The 24,804-nt window shown below is 40.2% G+C and overlaps 1 protein-coding gene across 1 annotated transcript in view; it reads left to right on the plus strand.

Annotated features, from left to right (window-relative positions):
- Positions 1-4,063: 4,063 nt before the first annotated feature.
- COMMD1 (copper metabolism domain containing 1) overlaps positions 4,064-24,804 on the plus strand; it is a 130,379-nt gene continuing 109,638 nt past the window's right edge. Inside the window, exon 1 of the mRNA XM_063443755.1 lies at positions 4,064-4,302. Within this exon, the coding sequence (XP_063299825.1) occupies positions 4,120-4,302 (183 nt within the window). The 5' untranslated portion in view covers positions 4,064-4,119. The remainder of the gene's footprint in view (positions 4,303-24,804) is intronic.

The following is a 24,804-nucleotide window of genomic DNA, read 5'->3' on the forward strand; positions in this document are numbered from 1 at the left end:
GAGCCGCAAGTGGCTTGAGCATTTCTGCCTTCAGGCAAGCCGTGTATGGCTTGAACACTCCTGGTGTGCCGTGCGTGCCAAACGGTCTGATCAGGTGCGCTGCCCGTACAGTATTAGAAATGCTGCGAGCACGTTCTTAAAGGGGAAATGAGAGCCTAACCTTGCGGTCGCTCCCATTGGACCACGTAATTTTGGCGCCCCCATTCACGCACGTTTTGGGGCGCAGGCATGACGTGGACCAATCAAATGAAATCCAGGATTACTTAAATTTACCTGGCCATATTGTGGTTTCTGTTCCCAGTACCCTTTAGTGTGTTCCTTGTGATTAGTATTGTATTCTGGTGTTGACCTTGCCCTGTGGGTACCCCCACCCTCAGGGTCCCCCTCCCGTGGCGCTGAAGGGGTTAAAACCCCTTCCGAAGCTAACCTAATTCCAACGCCGGGCTCCCTCGGCGCTGGTGACCTCTCCTCCCCCGCTGACGTCAGCTGAGCCGAATGCGCATGCGCGGCAAGTGCCGCTCGCGCATTCAAGCTGTCAATAGGAAAGCATTTTTCAATGCTTTCCTATGGACGCTCTGCGCAATGGAGGCATAATATGCCTCCAGCGTTGCAGATGCGCCTCTAGTGACAGTCCGGAAGACAGCCACTAGAGGCTGGCTTAACCCCAAAAGTAAACATAGCAGTTTCTCTGAAACTGCTATGTTTGCTTCTGAAGGGTTAAAACCTGAGGGACAATGACCCAGACCACTTCATTGAGCTGAAGTGGTCTGGGTTACTATAGTGTCCCTTTAATGCTAAATAATATTTTAATAAATGTTTATTGACATTTATGAAAAATACCATGTAGACAAGACTATAACTATAATGAAGATATAACTACAAAGGCAGCATATACCCATTTTTAGACGTAAGTAGTCAAGGTATAGTGTTTGCGTGTAGATCGTACATATTAAAAATTCTGTAATAAACATGCACTGCGCAACTACATCAACCACTATGATTGAATTCAAAGCTAAACAGCTCAGGACATGCAGGAAAGGTAAGTACTGATAAGGTGGAAAAGAAGAGAGAGAGAAGGAGGGTAAGAGAGAAGAGAAAAAAAATGAGAAGGGAGTCAGAGTAAAGGTATGTATGAAGCAAGATAGTGAAGACAGGGTAAGAATGTTTTAAGGAGGGTGGGGGCTGGTGCCAGCACCCCCTGCAGAGCGTTATCCTCTTTGCACCGAAGTACATTTCCATTTGCTGCTTGTCTCCTGTATGCCTGTGTGGCAAAAGTGCCTATGCCACCAGCTCCTGGAGGAGTCTGCTGGCTAGCCTCCTACCCAAGGACTATGGGCCATGTAACGACCCTTAAAATACTTGGTTCTTGTGTTTTCCCTTTTTAGTTCGGGAACCAAACAAACTCATGAATTGCGAACCACCTCTGGGCTATTATGATAATTATGATTATTGTTAACCCATATTAACCTCTCCTGACACCTCTGTCACAGTTTCACAGTTTGTATCATAAGTGTGGCCACTGTTAGTATGCACGAACATGTGGGCACTGAGTTGGCGGCCATCATGTCACACGAATGCAGGCAGCGGTGTTGTCGAGTACATGGAACTGAAATCGGACATACAAACTCGCGAACACCGCTGAATTTTGACGAACGCCCGCTTCTTTTCCAAAAATCTCAGGAGAGCGCAGTTCAGTAGAATTGTTTGCATGAACTATGCGAACAATCGCTACCAATGAGCCAGAGGAGCTGTACAATAGTCTTTTTGTTTGAGACTCCTGAAAGTGACCGACCCCTACTACTTTTCTTATGGAACTATTTTCGACAGAAGCCTCGTGTGTGGTCGGTCAAAACTTTACCCCGGTGGCGATTGGTTGTGTTTGTGGGATCTGAGCGTTTTTTGGATATGTTGAGCGCTCAGATCCAGGCTATCCGGGGACAAAGAACTTGTGGGGGTCCCTTGTAATATTGTGTGTGTTTTGGGTGTTTAATATTTTGTGCATTGTACCTCTGTGCCTGGGAGATAATTAGTTTAAGCAAGGCACACTCAATTATCTCCCAGACACAGAGATGCCAGGAAGGATTTTGTATGTAACTGTACAAATTGCCTGTACTATGCCTCATTAAACTCAGTTCACTCCCAGCATTAAGTCTTGGTTAATATCTGTGGAGGAAGGCTATAACAGATATAATGGCTACACACCTATACTCTCTGCAGGAGAGCTTTGATCACTGGAAGCTGGATCCAGGACCCTGTTCCAGGGTGGGAAGCAACGGCGAGACCGCAGCCAAGCTGCGGTAGCTAGGGGCTGAAGTGCTGATGGTGTCCCGGTGATAGCTAGGGAGCGTGTTTGGCGGAGGTACCCAGTCAGATCTCTTCCGAGGACAGAAGCCCCAGCCAATAGAACTAGCGCCTCCAACAGAGCTCCTGTCTCCCAGAGGTATCTGTGCTTATAGTGTCCATCTACCTCGCCTCCTCAACCCGGCCACACACAAAGATCGGGGTGGTGGTATCAGTTGCTTCCAGAACATTGCGTTCAATGCCTTAGCTGAGTCTAGGAGGGCACTACCAACTTTTAATATGCGCTGTTAAATAATACAAATTAGTTGCAAAATACTAAAGAAAAACATTTAAATCACATATATACAATGTGTAAATAGGTGAACAGGAACAAATAAACAATTTTATGTAAAAATATCCATTGAACATGCGCCTATGAGATCTTTATTTTCTTATGTAACTTACGAGACAGAAAGCCTCGATTATGCTCAATGTAACAGTGCCTAGATATAAGTTGTTCTATGGAATTAAGACCACTGTCCAACCGGGATACTCAGTTTATGGATATCTGTTGTGCTGGTATCCACTGTGTGCCCACACGCCATTATGTTAGGCAGAACTCTTACCTGCGCCTACAGTTCTTCCTCCAGCGACCCTGATGCCGAGGTTATTAACATCAACCAACATACAAAATGTTCAATTTTGTTTGTAGAACAAAATTTGAGGCCTTTTCCTAAAATACTTTTTTGTGTTTGTGTTAATGTAAAACGTATTAATTTATTTTTTTAAATCGCATTTTGAATAACCCTGCCTCCCTTATATTATTTGCGTTTGATGAGACCTATCCCAAGCAAATCAAATATTTAATCTTCCATAGTCTTGTAGCGGCACCATCACTGATAGCTAATAGCTGATAGCAGAAATTTTAAACCGAATATCCCAAACAGGGAGATATGAGATTTCAGCAAGATGAGTCTGGTCGACACTAGATTACTGAAATGATGTCCTGGAGCTGTGGTACCAGCAGACATCCAAATAAATATCCCCCTCGTCTCTGGGAAAACTCATCTTAAACATGATTTAAATTAAATTGGGATTTGGCTTAACATGATTTACTCACTTTTGTAACTAGTTAGCCATAACCTTCCATGATAACAGCATTATTATTGGTTAGTGGTGCCTGTACTTGCACATTGGTTCTTATACTGTACTGATTCTGATAATTCCTGTATTGTTACTGTACGTTTTTTTGATATTTTCACGGGGCACACATTTGTTGGATAGATATCGTGTACCAAGCCGATTGCTATTTGTTACCAACATATACTCTATGGAAGCGGTGTAGATACTGTCACTTTTTGGCAGTCTCCTAAATCTAGAAAGGGTTAATCACTTCATATATTCGATATATGTCATACTCCATGTAACCATAAACTGACACTGGTTCTCAAAGGGTTAAATAAATCAATGTGCAGCAGTGTTTCACATTTTGTGTTACACACACTTTAAAAAAAAAAAAAAAAAAATCAACTTTACTGGCTCTCGTTTAAATATATGTTTTTTATGACCTCATCGTTTGTGACTTGTGTTGTCACTGATTGGGTCATATTGTGCTCGTCCTGCATTATCAGGCTATGACATCACAATCAGTAGACCTGATATCATGATCAGTGATCCTGCAGAATAAGTGAGGACAGCGAAGAGTGCGGGGATAGGTCAGAGTCAGGTATTAGAGCCAGTGTTCAGACATTTGCCAGCCAAAACATGGCGGCGGGTGGGTTATAGAGCTACTTCCGCCAAACACACGGCAGATCACCTGACCAAGGCCGCTCGTGTCACATGACTGTCATGGCTGATGCAGAGAGTGCCAAATCCCTGAGCGGGTTACTGAATGGCATTGCCCAGCGCAGGTATTATGGCAACAAGGACATCACCGAGGAGCTGCTTAAAAGGGAGCTGTACCCCGACCTGAGCCAGGATGAGTTCAAAGCCCTCCTAGAGAAGATGGTCGGCCTTGTGAAGGTATGATCCTCAGTACATGTGTATTCTGCAACAAAGTAGGACCATAAGTGATCTGTATTACTTCCTATATACTACTATATTACTTACCATATCTGTGGATGTAACCAGACAGAACCACTTAGTGATCTATATTACCTACTATCTCTATGGATGTAAGCAGACAGAACCACTTAGTGATCTATATTACCTACTATCTCTATGGATGTAAGCAGACAGAACCACTTAGTGATCTATATTACCTACTATCTCTATGGATGTAAGCAGACAGAACCACTTAGTGAACTATATTACTTGCCATCTCTGTGGATGTAACCAGACAGAACCACTTAGTGATCTACATTACTTACTATCTCTGTGGATGTAAGCAGACAGAACCAGTTTGTGATCCCCCATTGTAATCACCCCTCTCTGTTGAAATAGGCAAGCAGTACAAATTAGTGGTGTGTATATATTTCTCTCTGTGGATGTAGGCAAACAGGACGACTTAATGATCATTATCGGCAGCCCTCAAACTCTGTGGCTGGTACAGGTAACAGAAGGGCCATCACCAGATCCCTTGGTGCCACTTGCAAAACTATTGGCTGCAAATGTTCTCACACACAGATATACACATACACAGGTGCACACAGCCACACACAGATAATATATACAGGCAGCCTCACACAGGTACAGACATATACATATTGCTACATGTACATATACACTGCTGAATGCATGCATGCATACAGTACATAAACAGATACTCACACATAAACACACCAGCACAATCATTTAAACAGTGCCACACACGGATACACACATACAGTGTAACATAGTTGTCTAGTGATGAAACGTCCTTCAAGTTATTTACTAACGTGAGAATGTAAAGTGAATTTCAAATTTAAGGTAAAAGTAATCAAATTGAAAAATTCTCTGTTAGATATGTGGACTTGGCTTCTTTGGTCTTAAATTTGATATTCACCTTGGATTCTCACTTTTGTGAATAACCCTGATAAAGTCTGGCACATACAAACACAAAAATCAAACTCTGTTTTAGCTAACGTCCTGTTTGCCTGCCTTGCACTCGCAGGAGGGTGGCACCCATGGTGTCTAGTGGGGATGTAAGATATTGTGAATGTAATGTAATAATAGTCTTGCAGCTCTTATTCTGTTGCCTGTGCTGCCCCCTCTATCAGAGTCACATGCCTCCTATTTTCAAATTTCAGATCCCCCATTTTTCTACAGAATCCTTGAATTTTCTGACAATATTTGGCTCATTCATTCGTTTTAGCTCTGCCCATTGAATACTGAATAAAAAGTATCCTTCGCTTGTCAGACTGACAATGGAAGCTAGCACAAACTGAATCAATATGAAAATCTGTTCATTACATATATTAGAAACTGAATACTTCTGTCAGTGAGATTGTAGCCATCCCTTGTTGAATTGTAAGTGCTGTCATGCTTGCATGCACAGTGCCATCACAACTTGCCATTGCATGCAATGATGATCTATTACAAAAAGATCAATGGCGAGTTGCTTAGTGACGTTCATGCATCTATGGTCCATAGTGCTGGAGGGATTGGACAGTGACATTGAGAAAGACTCTGGATAAAACGTGATTAAATCAATTTATTTTATTTACTTGCAGGTTTATTCACATTAAAGTCACCAGAACAACTACAGATTATTGAATTTGTTCTGGTGTGTAGAATCATTACCTTCAGGCTTTTTGCTGTGAACACGGTCTTTTCAGAGAAATGCAGTGTTTACATTGCAGCTTGGTGATAACTTCACTGGCCACTTCTCAGTTGCTAGAGGTGCTTTCTGGGGCAGTGCTGCACAGTGAGCAGCACTGCCATTCAGTGTCTCCACCCTCTGCATGCAGACACTGAACTTTCTTCATAGAGATGCATTGATTCAATTCATCTCTATGAGGAGATGCTTAATGGCCAAAGCTGTGTTTGACTTGTGCTGGCTCTGCCACTGATCTGCCGTCTTGACAGTCTCAGCCAATCCTATGGGGAAGCATTGTGAATGGCTCAGACCACCACTTTTGAGGATGTTAGCGGACAGGTCAGAGGCAGACAGGGGCAGCAGCTGCAGACTTGAATACAAGTACGATTTTACTATATTTAGAGAGGCAAGAGGGGGCAGGGACAGCTAGATGTCTCTGAGTGGTTTTAACACTTTAGGGTCAGGAATACATGTTTGTGTTCCTGACCCTTTAGTGTTCCCTTCAGTTAGAATTGCGTGGAAGTCAGTCATTTTCACATTTAAGTCCAATATTGCTGAACTGGAAAAGTTGTCCAAGTCAGTTATGCTTCTAGATTTGGTGTTTACATTTGAAATTCACGTTGATTTCCTGATAACTCTCACTTTAACAGATAACCCTGTAAATGTTATAACTTCTTATAACAGGGACGTGGAAATGATATAGTCTGATGCCAAGGATAAGCAGTTCTGAGTACCAGGCAGTTGTTTTACTCTTAACCCCTGCCACAGTAATAGTGGAGGTCTGCACTACCGGTGGGTGCAGACCTTCGTATTCACAAATTAATTTTCTCTCTTGTAAGTCAGAGCGCAGCCGCTAGACCATAAAGAATCCATGATCACCAGACAGAGTTTACCCCTGCTCTCACCACCAAGAAGTAAACCCCCGCCGTGCCCCCCACCCCTCTCCCCCCAAGCATTAAAGTGGCTACACAGAGCACCACTGCAGCAGGCGCACACATCACGTGCAGACAGCACACAACACACACACGTATGTCATGTGCAGACAGCACACAACACACACACGTACGTCATGTGCAGACAGCACACACACGTTACGTGCAGCCAATAAACATGCACACATCATATAACCAGCATACACAGACACACACACTGAGATTGCACACAGCTATCTCAGACCAAGCACACTGAGCACTCACTGTACAGTACACATATAACACAAAATCAACATAAACTATTATAAAGTGACAAACGGTGAGAGGGCATAGGGTTAACCCCTTAAGGACAAAACTTCTGGAATAAAAGGGAATCATGACATGTCACACATGTCATGTGTCCTTAAGGGGTTAAACTCATGGGTAAATCACAAAACTCTTACTTTTTGCAAAATAAATCCAACTGGGGGAAAAATAGCCATGTTGTGGCTGTAGTGGAATTAGAGAATTGGTATTGTTTTGTGTCTGGTAAAGTAGATCATCGTGATGGATAAGTAAATTGTGCTACTGCTTTGTTCCCTTGGGAAAGAAGATTAAAAAAGTAAATAATTCTACACCCGTGTATAATCACATTGAAATGTGTGTGTATATTGCAATTTCTTTTTAAAAATATTTTCTTTTATTGATAGAATAACATTAACCTTACTTTGAAGTATTTATATGTAGAAGTGGGTAATGAACCTCTCTTTCCTCCTGATTTCTACATGAATTACAAAATTTAAGATCATAAGTCATTAAACTGAAGTCAGAGGCTTATTGGTAATATTTATGTAATTGACACTGCAAAACGGCATTTAATTGCAAAATGGCTATCATGCTATCATTAAGACATTTTTTTCGCAATTGGTGCCCATTGAAAGTGTAAGCTGATGAGCTCAGCCTCTAAGTGACCACCCAGCCAGTCAGCCTTTCCTTGTATTACACTGCAGAGGTGAACTGAAGCTGGGAGGCAGAAGCCTCCTGCCCCCTTTGCAACTTAAATGAGCTTAAGTTAGTAGTTGTAAGTGTCCCTTTAAGCATAATTTCAGAAAGTGTTTACCAGTTTGATAAATCCATGTGTAATCTCAATGTTTGCCATTAGATGGTGCTCCTTGGCTACTTTTTTTTTTTTTTGTCACACCTTAGTTGGTAGTTAATACAATGTTAAACAAAAATCTGAACACCAGTCAAGCCATAAGACTTGCTTTTCCCACAGGAATAGTTAGTCACACCTTAGCTGCCTTAGTCACGTGGGTGCTTGGTTAACTAAAATGCATGTGGAAAGAAACAAATGATTCTGAATCAACACTCACAGATATTAAAGGTAACAATGCCCAGAAGCTCTGAAAGAAAGCAATCATTTGACCTTTAATGGGATTTTAAAGTGTTGAGAATACAAAGTTATATAGTGCGCCCTCCTTCCCCCCCCCCCCCCCACCACCCCACCTCCTCCCCATAACACCCTTTTATTCACTTACCCAATTTCAGAGCCAATTTCCCTCGGTGCTGGGACGTCGCTCTGTCTCCTCTGACGTTTTCCGACATGGGCACCTAATGCCCATGTGGACAAGCTGAGTGTGAGGATGTCCAGCGTCATTTAGGCAGCCTGGAGTACAGCAAACACACTGTGCAGCACTGACCCAGGAAGCACCTCTAGTGCCTGTCTGTGAAGTGGCCACTAGAAGTTTTCCTAGGCTGTAATGTGAGAACTGCCTTTTCTCTGAATAGGCAGTCTTTACATTAAAAAGCCTGCAGGGATTGACTATACTCATCAGAACAACTACATTAAGCTGTAGTTGTCCTGGAAACTATATTGTCAATTTAATGATATTATTGGTTTTATTTAGCACCAACTTATTCCACAGTACTTTGCAATATTATTAAGGGAGAATGTAACAACAACTGAGACAAACTATTACACATTTTGACAGGACCATTTGGTTGATGATAACTCTGCTCAAACAAGTTGAACAATCTAGAGGATTGCAAGCTCAATAAATCCACAATGGTAAGAATAGTGTGGGGGATAGAAACCATTAGGACCAGGTAAAATAGTAGCAGTGTTGGTGAGAGTGAATTGGAGAATGGACCCACTAATTAATTAAAGATACGCACTAGCCCCTATGCTTCCACGATGCCACCAAGGGTTAAATAAACACATACTTAATTCCAAGATTGTCGTCCTCTTTTTTTTTTGAGAGGAATGAGAGGATGACGGAGTGCGGCGGGACGTAAGCGTACGCACGCACCAGGAGGTGGAGCTCAATGGGGGTATCGGAGGAAGGCGCAGCCACGAGGAAATGGCGTTTGTGCTGAGCCCGTGTAGAGCCCGTCGGGGAACTGAGAAGCAGCAGCTGCCTGGTATCTGTTCGGAGAAATGCGGACACATAACTACATAACTACAAGGAGAGGAAGAATCGGGGTATATACTAATTTTGGCAACCAATGTTATGTGGATTTATAACCGGACAGCCAGACGTATACCGGAGCAGTAGCTGGTAAATAATTGCAGCGATTTCTATGTGGCTCGGTTTACTTCGTAACGTGGCCGATACCATTTAATGATATAACTGTTGGAAACTGCAAATTTGGAAACTGCAAATATAGATCAAATTCAATAACCTTGAACTTTTAGTTTTTTTTTTTTTTTGGTTTGTTCTTTTCTTTTTTTTTTTTTTTTTTTTTGTTACAAACAACCTATTAGATAATAGCAATATATAAAATTTGGAAGAGAAAGACAGTACAAAGATCAAATATATAATCAGTGGCTTAATAAAGTGGTTTAACAGAATGGAAAGGTTATGACCACAAGATTTGATGGCTAACTGTCTGAGAAACAGATGAGGAGAAATCTAACAGCTTATAGCTTAACTTTCAGTTGGTAAATAATTTACTATTTTGGTGCTATTTTTGGTGCTTCAGTTTGGTTTGTTCTTGTTAAGGTGGCTGATACCACTTAAAATATATATGTTGGAACTGCAAGATCATAGATGTGAATTTTATAACGTTTGATTTCCCTGACCGACATCACTGGTATCTTTGGACCTTTAATTGGATCCCTAATTGGATCATTGGATCAATAGACTTCTTGCAAAACGTGAAGATAATAAGACCAAGAAATTGGGGGGAGAAAAAACAGCATAAAGGTCATAAAGGTCAAAGCACAATAAAGCCAAGACCAGAGATATTGACTACAAAGACAGATTGTTTTCAAGATAAGATAAAGAAAAGGAGAAGCTGGTGAGAAAGTGAAAGTGGAAAGGATAAGGGTCCCTTGACACAATAGTAAATAAAGATGGCGATGCCAAAGATCTCAAAAAAAACCAAGGAGGTCAAAAAAGATAACAAAAATGAAAAAGTGGTTTCTAATTTTTTCTCACCACATAATAAACAGAATGAGGAACTATCCTTTCTGGATGAATCAACATTTGAAGATAAAAGAGTCTCAATAACCAATTTTCAAGATTTTATAAAAACAAGCCTGGACAATCAAACTGAAATTTTTAAAAAAGAACTAGAAAATAGCACAGCTCAAATGACAAGACAAATGGAAGAAATTAACAGAAAAATAGTAAAAGTGGAAGAATTTCAAGAACAAATAACTAACCATTATAATCTAATCACAGAAGAACAAACCAAAATAAAGGTGGAAATAAACAGTTTAGAAGATCGAGTAAATATGATGGAAGAAAGAATGAGAGCTAAAAATATACGGATAAAAAATATTCCAGAAGATATCTCTCATGATAAAATCAAGGACTATTTGAATGGGCTGTTTGCAGCACTAAACTTACAAACTCAAGTTTCGGCAGTGTGTATGGAAAACATATACAGAATTAAGAAGCCACAGGGAATCCAGAATGCTTTTCCTAGAGATACGATGGTTACTCTCCACTCCCTGATTGCCAAGCAGCAAATAATAAATGCAATAAGAAATAAAAAATTCTCAGAAGAGGATAAATTTAAAGATATCCAAATTTATCAAGATCTACCCAGAGCAGTAAGAATGGAGAGAAAAAGATATTTTGAAAAATTAAAACCACTGAAAGAAAGAAATATCGGATATCGATGGGGACCAGGCAAGGCCATTACAATAAATTGGAACGATACAAGGAAAGTCCTTCTGAACCCAAAAGAATTAGAAGAATGGACAGCTCAACAATTTAAGTGATAAGGAGAGAAAACGCAAGAACTTTGGCAAAAAAGGGGAAGAGGAGGGGAGAAAGAGATAAGAGATGGGAGAGAGGAAGGATTTTTTTTTTTTTTTTCTCTCCCCCGACAAGAGTGCTGAATATGAAATTGTGTATGGGATATGTTATCCCATGGATAAATTAATATGAGATTTTTAATGTACATACAATAGATGAATGATGGGATATAATTTAAAAGGAATTTTTTGGGAATAACAGTATAAATCACTAATGGAGGTGGGAGATGCATTTCAGGACTAAGGGAAGGGGCTTTGTACAGGGGGTATCACAAAAATTAGAAGGATAAAATGATATTGTATATACGGAGGGGCGTGAATTTGAGTGTGATACTTTGATAAGGGATATACAAAGAGATAACATTAATAAGAGCTTGGTTAAACATAACTACACAATAGATAGAGTTTGGTACAGGGGATAGAAATGAATGAATTCTGTTTACGGATAAAATATGAGAGGTAATCTTTATAAGTATAAGAGGTAACAAGGGAGTAATATAAAAAAAAAAAAATGTGAGCACTTAAATATTAAGATTTACAGTATATTTTCACTAATGGAATGGGAAGATGCATTCCGGGATTAAGGGAAGATGTTTGCTTAGGAGATATCATAAATAATCCGAAGGTTATAATGATACTGTATAACACGGAGGGGTGTCTGTTCGTGATATTTTGATATGGGATACATAAAAAATAGATAAATTAGTAAGAGATTTGCTTAAATATAATATAGAATAGATGGAGTGCTGTGTAGGGGATATAAATGAACACGAGAATAAAATTTTTTTGCATGGATAAGGTGAAATAAGGGACTAAGGGTAAAACAATACGAACACTTAAATACCAAGGGAAAATATACAGTTTCACCAAAAGCCCTGTGAGAAGAATCAGTGATTTATGGAAGAGTATAAATAATTAGAATGGGGGGGGGGGAATGAGAGGTAAGGGTTTCTTTCTTTTTTTTTTTTTTTTTTTTTTTTTTTTTTGTTCTCTCCCTCTCTTCCTCCTTCTCTCTCTGCCCAGTATGAGGGACAGACAGAGGGAAGGAGAAAGATTGGCTGCTTTTGCTCGGATTCCCCCTGAGTAGCTACCACTTTAAGGTCAGAGATAGACCTTAGCCCTAGACATAAGATATTGTCAAGGCTTACAGGTTGAAGAGATGATTAATTTTTATTATCTCTTGAAACAACAAGTAAGAATGTTTGGGAATGGGTTACTCTGTACTATGAGAGCTCAGACGTGTGTGAATGAAATGGGAGAGAGGGCAGCAGGAATAGGTGTTACAGGAAAACATAAACCATGAAGTGTATCTCACTAAATGTACAGGGGCTAAATACCCCATATAAAAGAGCTATGATGAGAGGATTGCTAAAAAAAAAAGGAATAGATCTAGCGATGGTGCAAGAGACACATTGGATACGGGAAGATAGGACTAGATGGAATGATGAAGGATATGAGATAATCTCACAAGCAGCCTTGATTAAGAAAAAGAAAAGAGGAGTGGCCATAATCCTTTCAAAAAGAATAAATAGAGAAATCATATATGAAGATATAGATATAGAAGGACGGTACCAGATATTAATATGCAAGTTGGAGGAGAAAGTTTACACTTTGGTAAATGTATACCTCCCAAATGTACTACCCACTAAATGTTTTAAAGAGATTATGGAAAAGGTAGAAAGGGTCAAGACAGGATTATTAGTTATTGCAGGAGACTTTAACTGTGTGGTGGATACAGCTTTGGATAAAAAAACAAAAAATAATAAACCCATAACTAAACATTTGATAAATCAAGCTAGGATTCTGAGAAACTCACTTTTAGAAAATAACTTATTGGATATATGGAGAGTATATAACACAGAGGGAAGAGAATATACACATTTCTCAAGGGTACACTCTTCACTTTCCAGAATTGATCTTGTGTTGGGGGAAGCTAATTTAGTGGAACAAATAAAAAGCATATATATAGAAGAGAATGTCTGGTCAGATCATAGCTATATAATTTTTTCTATAATCGACGTTAAAAAGTACAGATCTAAGACGACCTGGCGTTTAGACGACAGTATTTTGAAGAATAGTAAAGATCAGTTACAAATTAGAGAACTGATTCAACTGTACTTTAGTGAGAATATCTCAGAAGAACTCCCGATAACCACTATTTGGTGCGCATTCAAAGCAGTGGTACGGGGGTATCTGATTAAACTTAAGAAAAGGATTCAAAGAGATAGAGGTCTGACCAGAGAAAAACTATATATAGAGTACTATAAGTTGGCCAGAAGAAACAAAAGTTCTTTAAGTAATGAATCTTTCAAGCAACTCTCTGAGATTAAAATGAAAATAGAAAAAATGGAGAAAGAAAGAATAGAGAAAAATCTGGAGAGGATGAAATCCAATTTTTATTATGACAATAATAAGATTAATAAGTGGTTAACAAAAAAACTTAAAAATACAAAAAATGGTAAAAATAGGATTAGTTGTATTAGAACCGAATTAGGAATCTGTAGAAAACCAGAAACAATAGCTAAGGCGTTTCAAAAATACTATGAAAAGTTGTATAATTTACCAAATCAATCAAAAGAAGCAGCTATAAACGATTATCTGAGGGAGATTAGGTTCCCTAGGATTTCGGAAGAACAGAAAATAATGCTCAATGCCCCTTTACAAATTGTGGAATTTACAGGTGCAATTAAAAAACTTGTGAACTATAAGACTCCCGGCCCAGATGGTCTGACTAATAGATTTTATAAGGTCTATGGAGATATATTGGCAGATTACTTGACTAGAACATATAATGAAATCTCTCTCAAAGGTACAGGCCCTAGAGAACTATTACAAGCAAATATAATCCCTATCCATAAAAAAGAGAAGGATCCGCAAGATCTAAAGAATTATCGCCCGATATCACTTATCAACGTCGACTCAAAGTTATTTTCATCTATATTGGCAGATAGGTTGAAAAGGGTAATTATGGAATTGGTAGATAGAGACCAGATAGGGTTTGTCCCAACCAGACAAGCTAGAACTAATATAAGAAGAATGATTAATGTTCTGGATTGGAGTGATAGAATGCGAATTCCCCTCCTGACCCTGTCATTGGATGCAGAAAAGGCCTTTGACAGGGTCGGGTGGGGATATATGATGGGAGTACTGAGGGCAATGGGCATAGATGGATGGATGCTGTCGGCAATAGGCTCTATTTATCAAAATCCTATGGCGAGGGTAGTGGGCATAGATTTATGTTCAGACTGGTTTCCATTGAAAAATGGCACACGGCAAGGGTGTCCACTCTCACCTATTTTATACATTCTCTCAATGGAACCCTTTGCAATCAGAATAAGAGAGAACCCGGATATCCGGGGAGTACCAACTACGGATAGAGAACTAAAAATAAGTATGTACGCTGACGATACCATTTTGACTCTAATAGACCCAATTAAATCAATTGATAATTTGATAAAAGAAATAGAAATGTTTAGCATTATCTCAAATTACAAAATAAACTCAGATAAAACGATTGTCTTATTTAAAAACTGTAGCAAAGAGTGGAAAAGTGAATTTTTGAAAACTTATAGCTTTGTGGATGCGAAGGGGAGTTTTGAATATCTTGGGGTAATAATATCGGAGAATTTGGATAAAATGGTGGAGATCAACTTTACTAGGCTTTTGAAATCCACTGGGATATCGTTAAAAAAATGGAACCCCTTGTTTCTGAGTTGGTTAGGAAGGATAAAAGTAATTAATGCGTACATAGTGCCTAGATGGACATACTTTTTTAGAATGGTTCCGTTAAAAATCCCTCTACCATGGCTGGAGATAACACAGAGGCTTATTAAAAACTTTATTTGGAAGGGGAAAAAACCACGGATTGGATTAGATCAATTAACAAATAATACAGAGCAGGGAGGGGTAAACTTCCCGAACATAATAAGCCACTATGAGGCCTCTATTATATTCCATACTCAGTTATTAAATAAAAAAGATTCTGAAAAAACGGGCTGGTTTCGCTTAGAGACCCGAGCCCTAAATGGTAAAGAACTGACTAGGTACATTTGGCAACCCAAAAAAACTGAAAAAGAAGTCAGCAGTGTAATTCTAGAATATCTGTTGAATGAATGGAATAAGATTAGAAAAAAATTAAATATCCTGGGAAACATTTTTGGGTTTATGAGAATAGAAATATTAGAAGCCCTATTGCCAGACTTAAAAATAGACTCTTGGAAGGATAGGAAAATTGAAACTTTGGATGATATAATAATAGGAGATAGAATCAAAGATTTTGTAACTCTGTCTGGGGAATTTGGTCTTCTTCAGGATGAGGCTTTTCGATATTTAAGAATAAAATCCTTTTTGGATAAATCACTTGCTAAGAGTAATATAAGTAGTAGTATCCTCATAAAACAGATCTTCGGAAATAATAGTACTCGAAAAAACATGGCAAAATGCTACGCCCTTATAAGAGCGACCCCCAAAAATATAAGGTCTAAACAAATAAAAAGTTGGGAAAAAGAATGTAATATAAAAATAGACCCAACAAAGTGGGGGGATATGTTGATACAGTTAAAAAGAAATGTTCACAACGATATATTGTTTGAGACTCAGTATAAAGTTTGCTATCGTTGGTATTTAGTGCCAATGAGACTAAACAGAATTGATCACAATGAATCTAAAATATGTTGGAGATGTGGAAGTAATTTGGGAAGTTTTGTCCATATTTGGTGGAGTTGTGGATTAATTAAGAGGTTATGGGATGAGGTTTTTAGAAAATTGTATGTTTGGGACAAAATTCTTATAGAACAATCTTCAGTAAGGGCCCTCTTACACCTTCAATGGCCTGAGTTATTAAAATACCAACAATTTCTGGTCTGCCATTCTTTTATGGCAGTAAAGATATTGATAGCAAGGGGGTGGAAGAGCTCCGTGACAATTGAGTTCAAACATTGGGAGAAACAATTAAAACTTCAGATTAATAACGAGATAGGGCTTTTTAAGAGGAAGGATAGTGTACAGAAATATGAAATGGGGAAAAAGTGCTTAAAACTCTTAGAAACTAATGAGCAACAATAGTAATCTTTTGTGATGTATACACAGAATTGTTAACAGATATAAATGACTTTGTATGTTTAAATTCTATTGTAACTTGCTGCCTACGCCCACAAATGTAAGAATGTATGAGGTATGATGTATGAATGAACTGTGAAATATGTCTTATGATTTAGTTTGGAGGACTGGATGTCTATTAATATTGTGGAAACTGTCTACATGTTTATATGAAATAATGTTTTGATATGATGAGAAATTTTTTTAAAATCAAATAAAGATATATTTGCAAAAAAAAAAAAAAAAAAAAAAAGATTGTCGTCCTCCGCTGTCAGCCGACAGTGTAACCTTATGCGCATGAAGTGCGCCGAACACCGTTTTTGCATTAGGTCTTACCTTTCCCAGCTGGATGTTCTCATGCAAGGTGTGAGGACACCCAGCATCGTTTCACAGTGTCAAACTCTGTGAAACCGCAGAAAGTGCCTCTAGTGGCTGTCTGGTAAACGGCCACTAGAGGGAGTCTAAACCCTACCATATAAACTTTGCAGCCTCTCTGAGATGAAGTGGTCTGGGTGCCTATAGTGTCCCTTTTAGTTGAGAGAATAATGACAGTAACCCTTGGAATCCATACGCTATTCTTAGGAGGTGGGTTTTTAGGGATTTCTTAAAAGATTGAAGACTAGGGGAGAGTCTGATGGGGGAAGGCAGGCTGTTACATGAGAATGGCGCTGTCCATGAGCCGTCCTGTAAGCATGAGTTAGCAGTATGGGTGCGAGCAGCGGATAGGAAAAGGTTACGGACAGAGCAGAGTGGGTGAGAAGGGGTGTACATGTGAATTAGTGAAGAAATCTAGTTAGGGGTTGAGTCGTTGAGAGCTTTGTAGGTAAGAGGTAATAATTTTTTTATTTTTTTTTTATTGAATCCTGTAGGGTGCAAGAAGCCAGTATAATGATTGGCAGAGGGGTAATGAGTGAGAGAAGCGAACAGAGGAAAATAAACCTGGGAGCAACGTTTATGATGGTCTCTAGGGAGGCAGTACGGTTTCTGGAGAGACCAATTGGGAAAAGATTTAAAGGCACACTATAGTCACCAAAACACAAGAACAACTACATCATATTGTATTTGTTCTGGTGTCTATAGCCTGTCCCTGGAGGCTTTTTGCTGTAAACACCGCCTTTCCAGCGAAAAATGTATATAGTGTTTTTAACACTGTAGGGTTAGGAATACACTTTTGTGTTCCTGACCCTATAATGTTCCTTTAACTCCTAAATGGCTTATAGTTGAGCAGTGAAACAGTATGGTCAAGATCTGTACACCAAAACTGCTTCATTAATCTAAAGTTGTTTTGATGCTCAGTGTCCCTTACTTAACTGATACAATGTAGTTATTGTGTAGCTAATGCTAATTTGAGAACTAGGTCTATATTTTATTGTTACGTATTGTTGTCAACTATAATTTAATCATATAAGCTATTGGCCCTCTTCTTTGTGTGTGTGTATGTATGTCTTTATGTATACAGTGATACGGCATTTGCTGGAGCTATATAGATTATAATAATATATTTATTATAATATTTTAATTTATTTTTACACAAAGATCTCTGCTGATCTAAGGGCGGTTGATTCTTTAACCTTTTGCATATGATCTTCTTCCTCCAAAGCTTTCCTAAATTGTGCGGCCAGCCTTTTGAGTTAAAACTTTTTTCCTTTTTGTGTCTTATGAAACAACGAGTGATGTTTAGCCCAGAAACAGATCATTCATTTCAATCCACAAAGGCTTCTCTTTGTGAGTAAAACAGATTGAAATTCCGGAGTATTTTTAGATAATTTATATTGTGTGTCTTTTGTAGTGTAGTCAAGTTTAAAGTGAACTTAAGTCATGAATGTAATCTGTTTTACATAGAAGCTATAATGATTTTTACAAAAAAATTTTTAACCTCCAGGGAGCAGTAGTGTTATATCAGAAAACTGTGTTGTCCTTCCTTCAACTATGCCTTATGTGAGAGGGTTTCTGAGGCCATGGCATTATTCAGTGGAGCAAGTTGTAGTTCCGTTACTAATTCATTTTATATGTGTGTGTGTGTGTGTGTGTGAATACTTGTGAAATTAGTTTTATTTCATCCTTTGCTTATGGTTTTTTCCATGACTAATTTTTATTGACGTTTCCGTTACATAAGTGACAATAAAGGAAACACAGTCATGCATTTAGACTGGGAGAAAGGAGCAAATAGAAAGGGTTTTTCACAATAAGAACTGTCAAATTTTCCACCTGAAAAGGTGGTTTTATCAGAGTCTGTACAGATGTTTAACAGCAACTGTATGAATACTTGCAAAAACATAATATGCAGGGACATCATTTTTTTTTATTATAACCCCGAATATTATTCAGGCTAATGTCTTGATCCAAGGAGAGATCTGTCATTCTGGGGCCAAGAAGCATTTTTTTTCTTTTTTATCGCAAAATTGGAAAGCAGTTTTAAACGTTGTTTTTTGCATTCTTTTGGATCAATAGCAAAAGCAGATGTGAGAAAGGCTGAACTTAAAGGACCACTCTAGGCATCCAGACCACTTCAGCTTAATGAGGTGGTCTGGGTGCCAGGTCCTTCTAGGGTTAACCCATTTTTTCATAAACATAGCAGTTTCAGAGAAACTGCTATGTTTATGAATGGGTTAAGCCTTCCCCCTATATCCTCTAGTGGCTGTCTCATTGACAGCCGCTAGAGGCGCTTGCGTGATTCTCACTTTGATTTTCACAGTGAGAGCACGCCAGCGTCCATAGGAAAGCATTGTGAATGCTTTCGTATGTGACCGGCTGAATGCGCGCGCAGCTCTTGCCGCGCGTGCGCATTCAGCCGACGGGGAGGAGAAGAGGAGGATCGGAGGAGGAGAGCAGGAGGAGATCTCTCCGCCCAGCGCTGGAAAAAGGTAAGATTTAACCCCTTTCCCCTTTCCAGAGCCGGGCGGGAGGGGGTCCCTGAGGGTGGGGGCACCCTCAGGGCACTCTAGTGCCAGGAAAACGAGTATGTTTTCCTGGCACTAGAGTGGTCCTTTAATGGATGCAAGTATCTTTTCAGCCTATGTAACAATGTAATGATTCTGTAAAAGCATCTGATTGGACAGAAGTCATGGACTGTTGACTTCTTGGTAGGAAAATCGGGCTGTAGTAAGTCTGCCCTGTTCAAAGAGTTTATTTGATTTTCAAAAGAACAACAAAAGGAGCATGTCGAACTAAATAATTGAAAATTAAATATATAATAGTGTTTATTAAAAGGGTCAATCAATTTTGTGTGTGTGTGTGTGTGTATATATATATAAACGCAACACTTTTGTTTTTGCCACCATTTTTCATGAGCTGAACTCAAAGATCTAAGACTTTTTCTATGTACTCAAATATTGTTCACAAATCTGTGTTAATGAGCACTTCTCCTTTGCTGAGATAATCCATCCACCTCACAGGTGTGGCATACCTAGATGCTGATTAGAGAGCATGATTATTGCACACGTGTGCCTTGGGCTGGCTACAATAAAAGGCCACTCTAAAATGTGCAGTTTTATCACACAGCACAATGCCACAGGGCAGATGGCAGACAGCGTGTATGGCGCCATGTGGGTGAGCGGTTTGCTGATATCAGCGTTGTGGAGTTATTGTATCGGCAGGCATATGTTATGGACAATGAACACATGTGAATTTTATTGATGGCATTTTGAATGCACAGAGAAACTGTGACGAGATCCTGATGCCCATTGTTGTGCCATTCATCCACAACCATCACCTCATGTTTCAGCATGATCATGCACGGTCCCATGTTGCAAGGATCTGTACACAATTCCTGGAAGCTGGAAACATCCCAATTCTTGCATGGCCAGCATACTCACCAGACATGTCACCTATTGAGCTTGTTTGGGATGCTCTGGATCGGCGTATACAACAGCTTGTTTCAGGTCCTGCCAATATCCAACAACTTCACACCGCCATTGAAGAGGAGTGGACCAACATTCCACAGGCCACAATCAACAACCTGATCAACTCTATGCGAAGGAGATTTGTTGCACTGTGTGAGGCAAATGGTGGTCACACCAGATACTGACTGGTTTTCAGACGCTCCTGGACGCCTCCGGCAGGGGCGTTTTAGCCGCAAGGCAAACAAGGCATTTGCCTTGGGCGGCATTTTCCAGGGGGCGGCAAAAAACGCCGCCCGCAAATGCCTTGTTAGCCTTGCGGCTAACTGGGCTGCCGGTCGGGCTGATGGGCTGGGCGGGCGGGCGGCTGGCGAGGGAGCTCTTCCTCTGAGCTCTCTGCTCAGCTCCCTCGCGCGCCGCAGAGTGAGGCTGGGAGCCGGAATATGACGTCATCTTCCGGCTCCCAGCCTCACTCTGCGGCGCGCGTGGGAGCTGAGCAGAGAGCTCAGAGGAAGAGCTCCCTCGCCAGCCGCCCGCCCAGCAACCAGCCCAGCAGCCCGACCGGCAGCTCCACTAGACCCCAGGGAGATAAAGAAACCCCCCCCCCCCCCAGCATTCCCAAAGGTAAGGAGGCTGGGGGGTAGGTTAAATTAATTATATATTATTATATTATATTATATTATATTATATATTATTACATTAATTATATATTATATATTATTAAATGATATATTATTATATTATTATATATATTACATTACATTATATATTATATTATATATTATATATCAGAGAGTGTGTGTGTCTGACAGAGAGTGTGTGTGTGTGTGTGTCTGACAGAGAGTGTGTGTGTGTGTGTCTGACAGAGAGTGTGTGTGTGTGTGTGTGTCTGACAGAGAGTGTGTGTGTCTGACAGAGAGTGTGTGTGTGTGTGTCTGACAGAGAGTGTGTGTGTCTGACAGTGTGTGTGTGTGTGTGTCTGACAGTGTGTGTGTGTGTGTGTCTGACAGTGTGTGTGTGTGTGTGTCTGACAGAGAGTGTGTGTGTGTGTGTCTGACAGAGAGTGTGTGTGTGTGTGTCTGACAGAGAGTGTGTGTGTGTGTGTGTGTGTCTGACAGAGAGTGTGTGTGTGTGTGTCTGACAGAGAGTGTGTGTGTCTGACAGAGAGTGTGTGTGTGTCTGACAGAGAGTGTGTGTGTGTCTGACAGAGAGTGTGTGTGTGTCTGACAGAGAGTGTGTGTGTGTCTGACAGAGTGTGTGTGTGTCTGACAGAGTGTGTGTGTGTCTGACAGAGAGTGTGTGTGTGTCTGACAGAGAGTGTGTGTGTGTCTGACAGAGAGTGTGTGTGTGTCTGACAGAGAGTGTGTGTGTGTCTGACAGAGAGTGTGTGTGTGTCTGACAGAGAGTGTGTGTGTGTCTGACAGAGAGTGTGTGCGTGTCTGACAGAGAGTGTGTGTGTCTGACAGAGAGTGTGTGTGTGTCTGACAGAGAGTGTGTGTGTGTGTGACAGAGAGTGTGTGTGTGTCTGACAGAGAGTGTGTGTGTGTCTGACAGAGAGTGTGTGTGTCTGACAGAGAGTGTGTGTGTCTGACAGAGAGTGTGTGTGTCTGACAGAGAGTGTGTGTGTCTGACAGAGAGTGTGTGTGTCTGACAGAGAGTGTGTGTGTCTGACAGAGAGTGTGTGTGTCTGACAGAGAGTGTGTGTGTCTGACAGAGAGTGTGTGTGTCTGACAGAGTGAGAGTGTGTGTGTCTGACAGAGTGTGTGTGTGTGTGTCTGACAGAGTGTGTGTGTGTGTGTCTGACAGTGTGTGTGTGTGTGTGTGTGTCTGACAGTGTGTGTGTGTGTGTGTGTCTGACAGTGTGTGTGTGTGTGTGTGTCTGACAGTGTGTGTGTGTGTCTGACAGAGAGTGTGTGTGTGTCTGTTAGCTAGTGTATGCGTATCTGTCAGTGAATTTGTGTGTGTTTATTAGAAGGCGGGACGGGGGGGGGGGAGGGTTGGGTGGTGGTGTCGCGGGGGGGGGGGGGGTAGAGGGGCGCCTGAGTTTTGTCCTGCCTAGGGCAGCACAAAACCAGGATACACCACTGGCCTCCGGACCCTCCCAATACAGTAAAACTGCACATTTTAGAGTGGCCTTTTATTGTAGCCAGCCTATTGCAATAATCATGCTGTCTAATCAGCATCTTGATATACCACACCTGTGAGGTGGATGGATTATCTCGGCAAAGGAGACGTGCTCACTAACACAGATTTAGAAAGATTTGTGAACAATATTTGAGAGAAATAGACCTTTTGTGTACATGGAAAAAGTCTTAGATTTTGCATTTACAATTCTGTTCAGTGTGTGTGTATATATGTGTTTCTGGGCTATTTTAGCCCCTCCTTGCTGCAAACATAAGGTCTTGTAAAATTTCTATCTCTGGCCTGTGTTTACGTTAGATGCATTCCTTTGCTAAGGAATAGAGTTATAGAAATAAAATGTGTCTGTCCTTGCAATTTTTGTTACAAAAATGGAGTCACTTCTGCTTAATGGTGACTTACAGTATACATTTTTAATTTCTATTTTAGCACAAAAATTTCTGCCAGTGGAGATACCCTGACATTACCAAGCTAGTATCAAACAGTATGGCCATGGTAGTGGCTTCTAGGCGAGCATTCATGGGGAACCGGATATGTGTCCAAATCTAATTTATGCACTATTTGTTTCCAGAGAGATTTATTTGGAGAATCCCTCAATGCTGCTGTGAAAAGGTAATTGAAGGGAATAAAAAAGGAAATGGCCCGCACACTCCTGCAGAGACAAAATACCTAAGGAAGACCAATCTTTTCAGGCCTCCAGACAGTAACATCCAGGCAAGGAATGAACCAGAAGCTATTGCTGGAGATCTTCCCACTTCTCCAGAACCAAAGACAGTGGAGGAAAAAAAACATCTCAAAACCATTCTAAAGGTGTACAGGTCCAGGTGAAAAAAGTCAAAAGGAAGATTGAAAGCTTTCTTATGGACCTGGACCAAAACAACACCAGATTCTTGGGTCTTGAAAACTATAAACGAAGGTTACAAAAATAGAATTATATTAGACTCCTTCTCCAAAGTTTTTGAAATCTGAAATATCATCCAATGAAAAACACCATCACGGTTCTCCTCTCATGCAAATTATAGAGGAAGTACCTCAAAAAGAAAGATTTCAGGGCGTTTACTCCTCAGTCTTTTTAGTTTCAAAGCCCAAAGGGAAATGGAGATTCATACTTGATCTCTCAACAAGCAACTGGTGGCAAGAACATTCAAGAGGAAATCCAGCAGTTATATCATAAAGGGATTAAATCCTTGCGATTGGCTATCCAAAGTAGTGTATATAGGGATGTAGACCACCCAGGTGCAGCAATAAATACACGATAAAGGTTATTACTTCCCTCATATATCAGGTTGTAACAAGAGGATTCCTCAAAGGTCCTCAAAATGCAAATATAAACTATAAGATACACCTAAAAAAATTCATAGGGTAACACTGTACATTCAAATATGTAACCCCTCTGAGTAAATAATGCACTCACAAGATGTCAAAATGTTAAGAGCCCATCAAGGTATCTTTCAATGCTCAGCCACAGGTATCCTCAGAATCCAAGGGTACATGTCAGAAAGGAGAAAAAACTGGACATAGTACAGTAATGCTAAATATAAATAGACACTTTAATTGAATGCACTTACAGGAGGTAAAAAGTAAAAAAGCTCATCAATAAGTCTCTGTATTCCTCGGTTTCAGCCGAATGGGAGACCCAAATGAATAATGATGTACAGCTCAACGCATTTCGTCTCCCAATGGAGACTTCCTCAGGAGCAAAATAAAATACAATAAAATACAATGTAATAATAACAGGAGAAATAAAACATCACCATTTTTTCTCTGCCTTGATTTTGTTAGGTGTATCTTATAGTTTATATTTGCTATCCAAAGTAGACCTGAGAGATGCATATTCTCATATCCCTATGTCACCATCACTGAAAAAAATTCCTCACATTATTCGTTATTGCTAAAAAGCAGCAGAAACCTGCTTGATGAGGAGAGAGTTGGTAACACTGTCAGATATACTGCAGACACCTGATGATGAAGTGCCTTCCACCATTCCTAGTTAAAAATGCACCTGCCTGCCGTGAGGAGGGAGGGAGACGCGAAGTCTGAACCTTGGCAGCAATATCAAGCATCTCAAAGTAAAGCGGTGCCTGTTGCAATTTTAAGTTCCCGAACAAGCTGTGTGAGCCCTACAGCCAGCACAAATGCTTTTAGTGTTCAGAAGGGAAGGAGGGAGGGAGCCAAAAAATCAGCCACTTGCCTTGTAGACATCCAACTGCACCAGGAAAAGTGGAGTTCTAATGCAAACAAGGCCAATGATGCCAAGTGGGTGCAGGAAAGCCCCACATACTGGTGAGACGATGCACATGACCATGCTGGTTTCCCAAAGAGCATGTGGCTAATGTAGAAACAAATTTACTGCACTTGAAAATATTTGCCTATTTATATGTCCCTCAGGGGTCTGTTCTGGGACCCCTTCTATTTAACATTTTTATAAATGATCTTGAAGACAGCATTGAAAGTCATGTTTCAGTGTTTGCAGATGACACAAAACTTTGTCAAATAATACAATGTGAGCAAGATATTACTTTGCTGCAGAAGGAT

Source organism: Pelobates fuscus, chromosome 2, assembly GCF_036172605.1.
Source record: "Pelobates fuscus isolate aPelFus1 chromosome 2, aPelFus1.pri, whole genome shotgun sequence".
In the NCBI taxonomy this organism is placed as follows: Eukaryota; Metazoa; Chordata; class Amphibia; order Anura; family Pelobatidae; genus Pelobates; species Pelobates fuscus.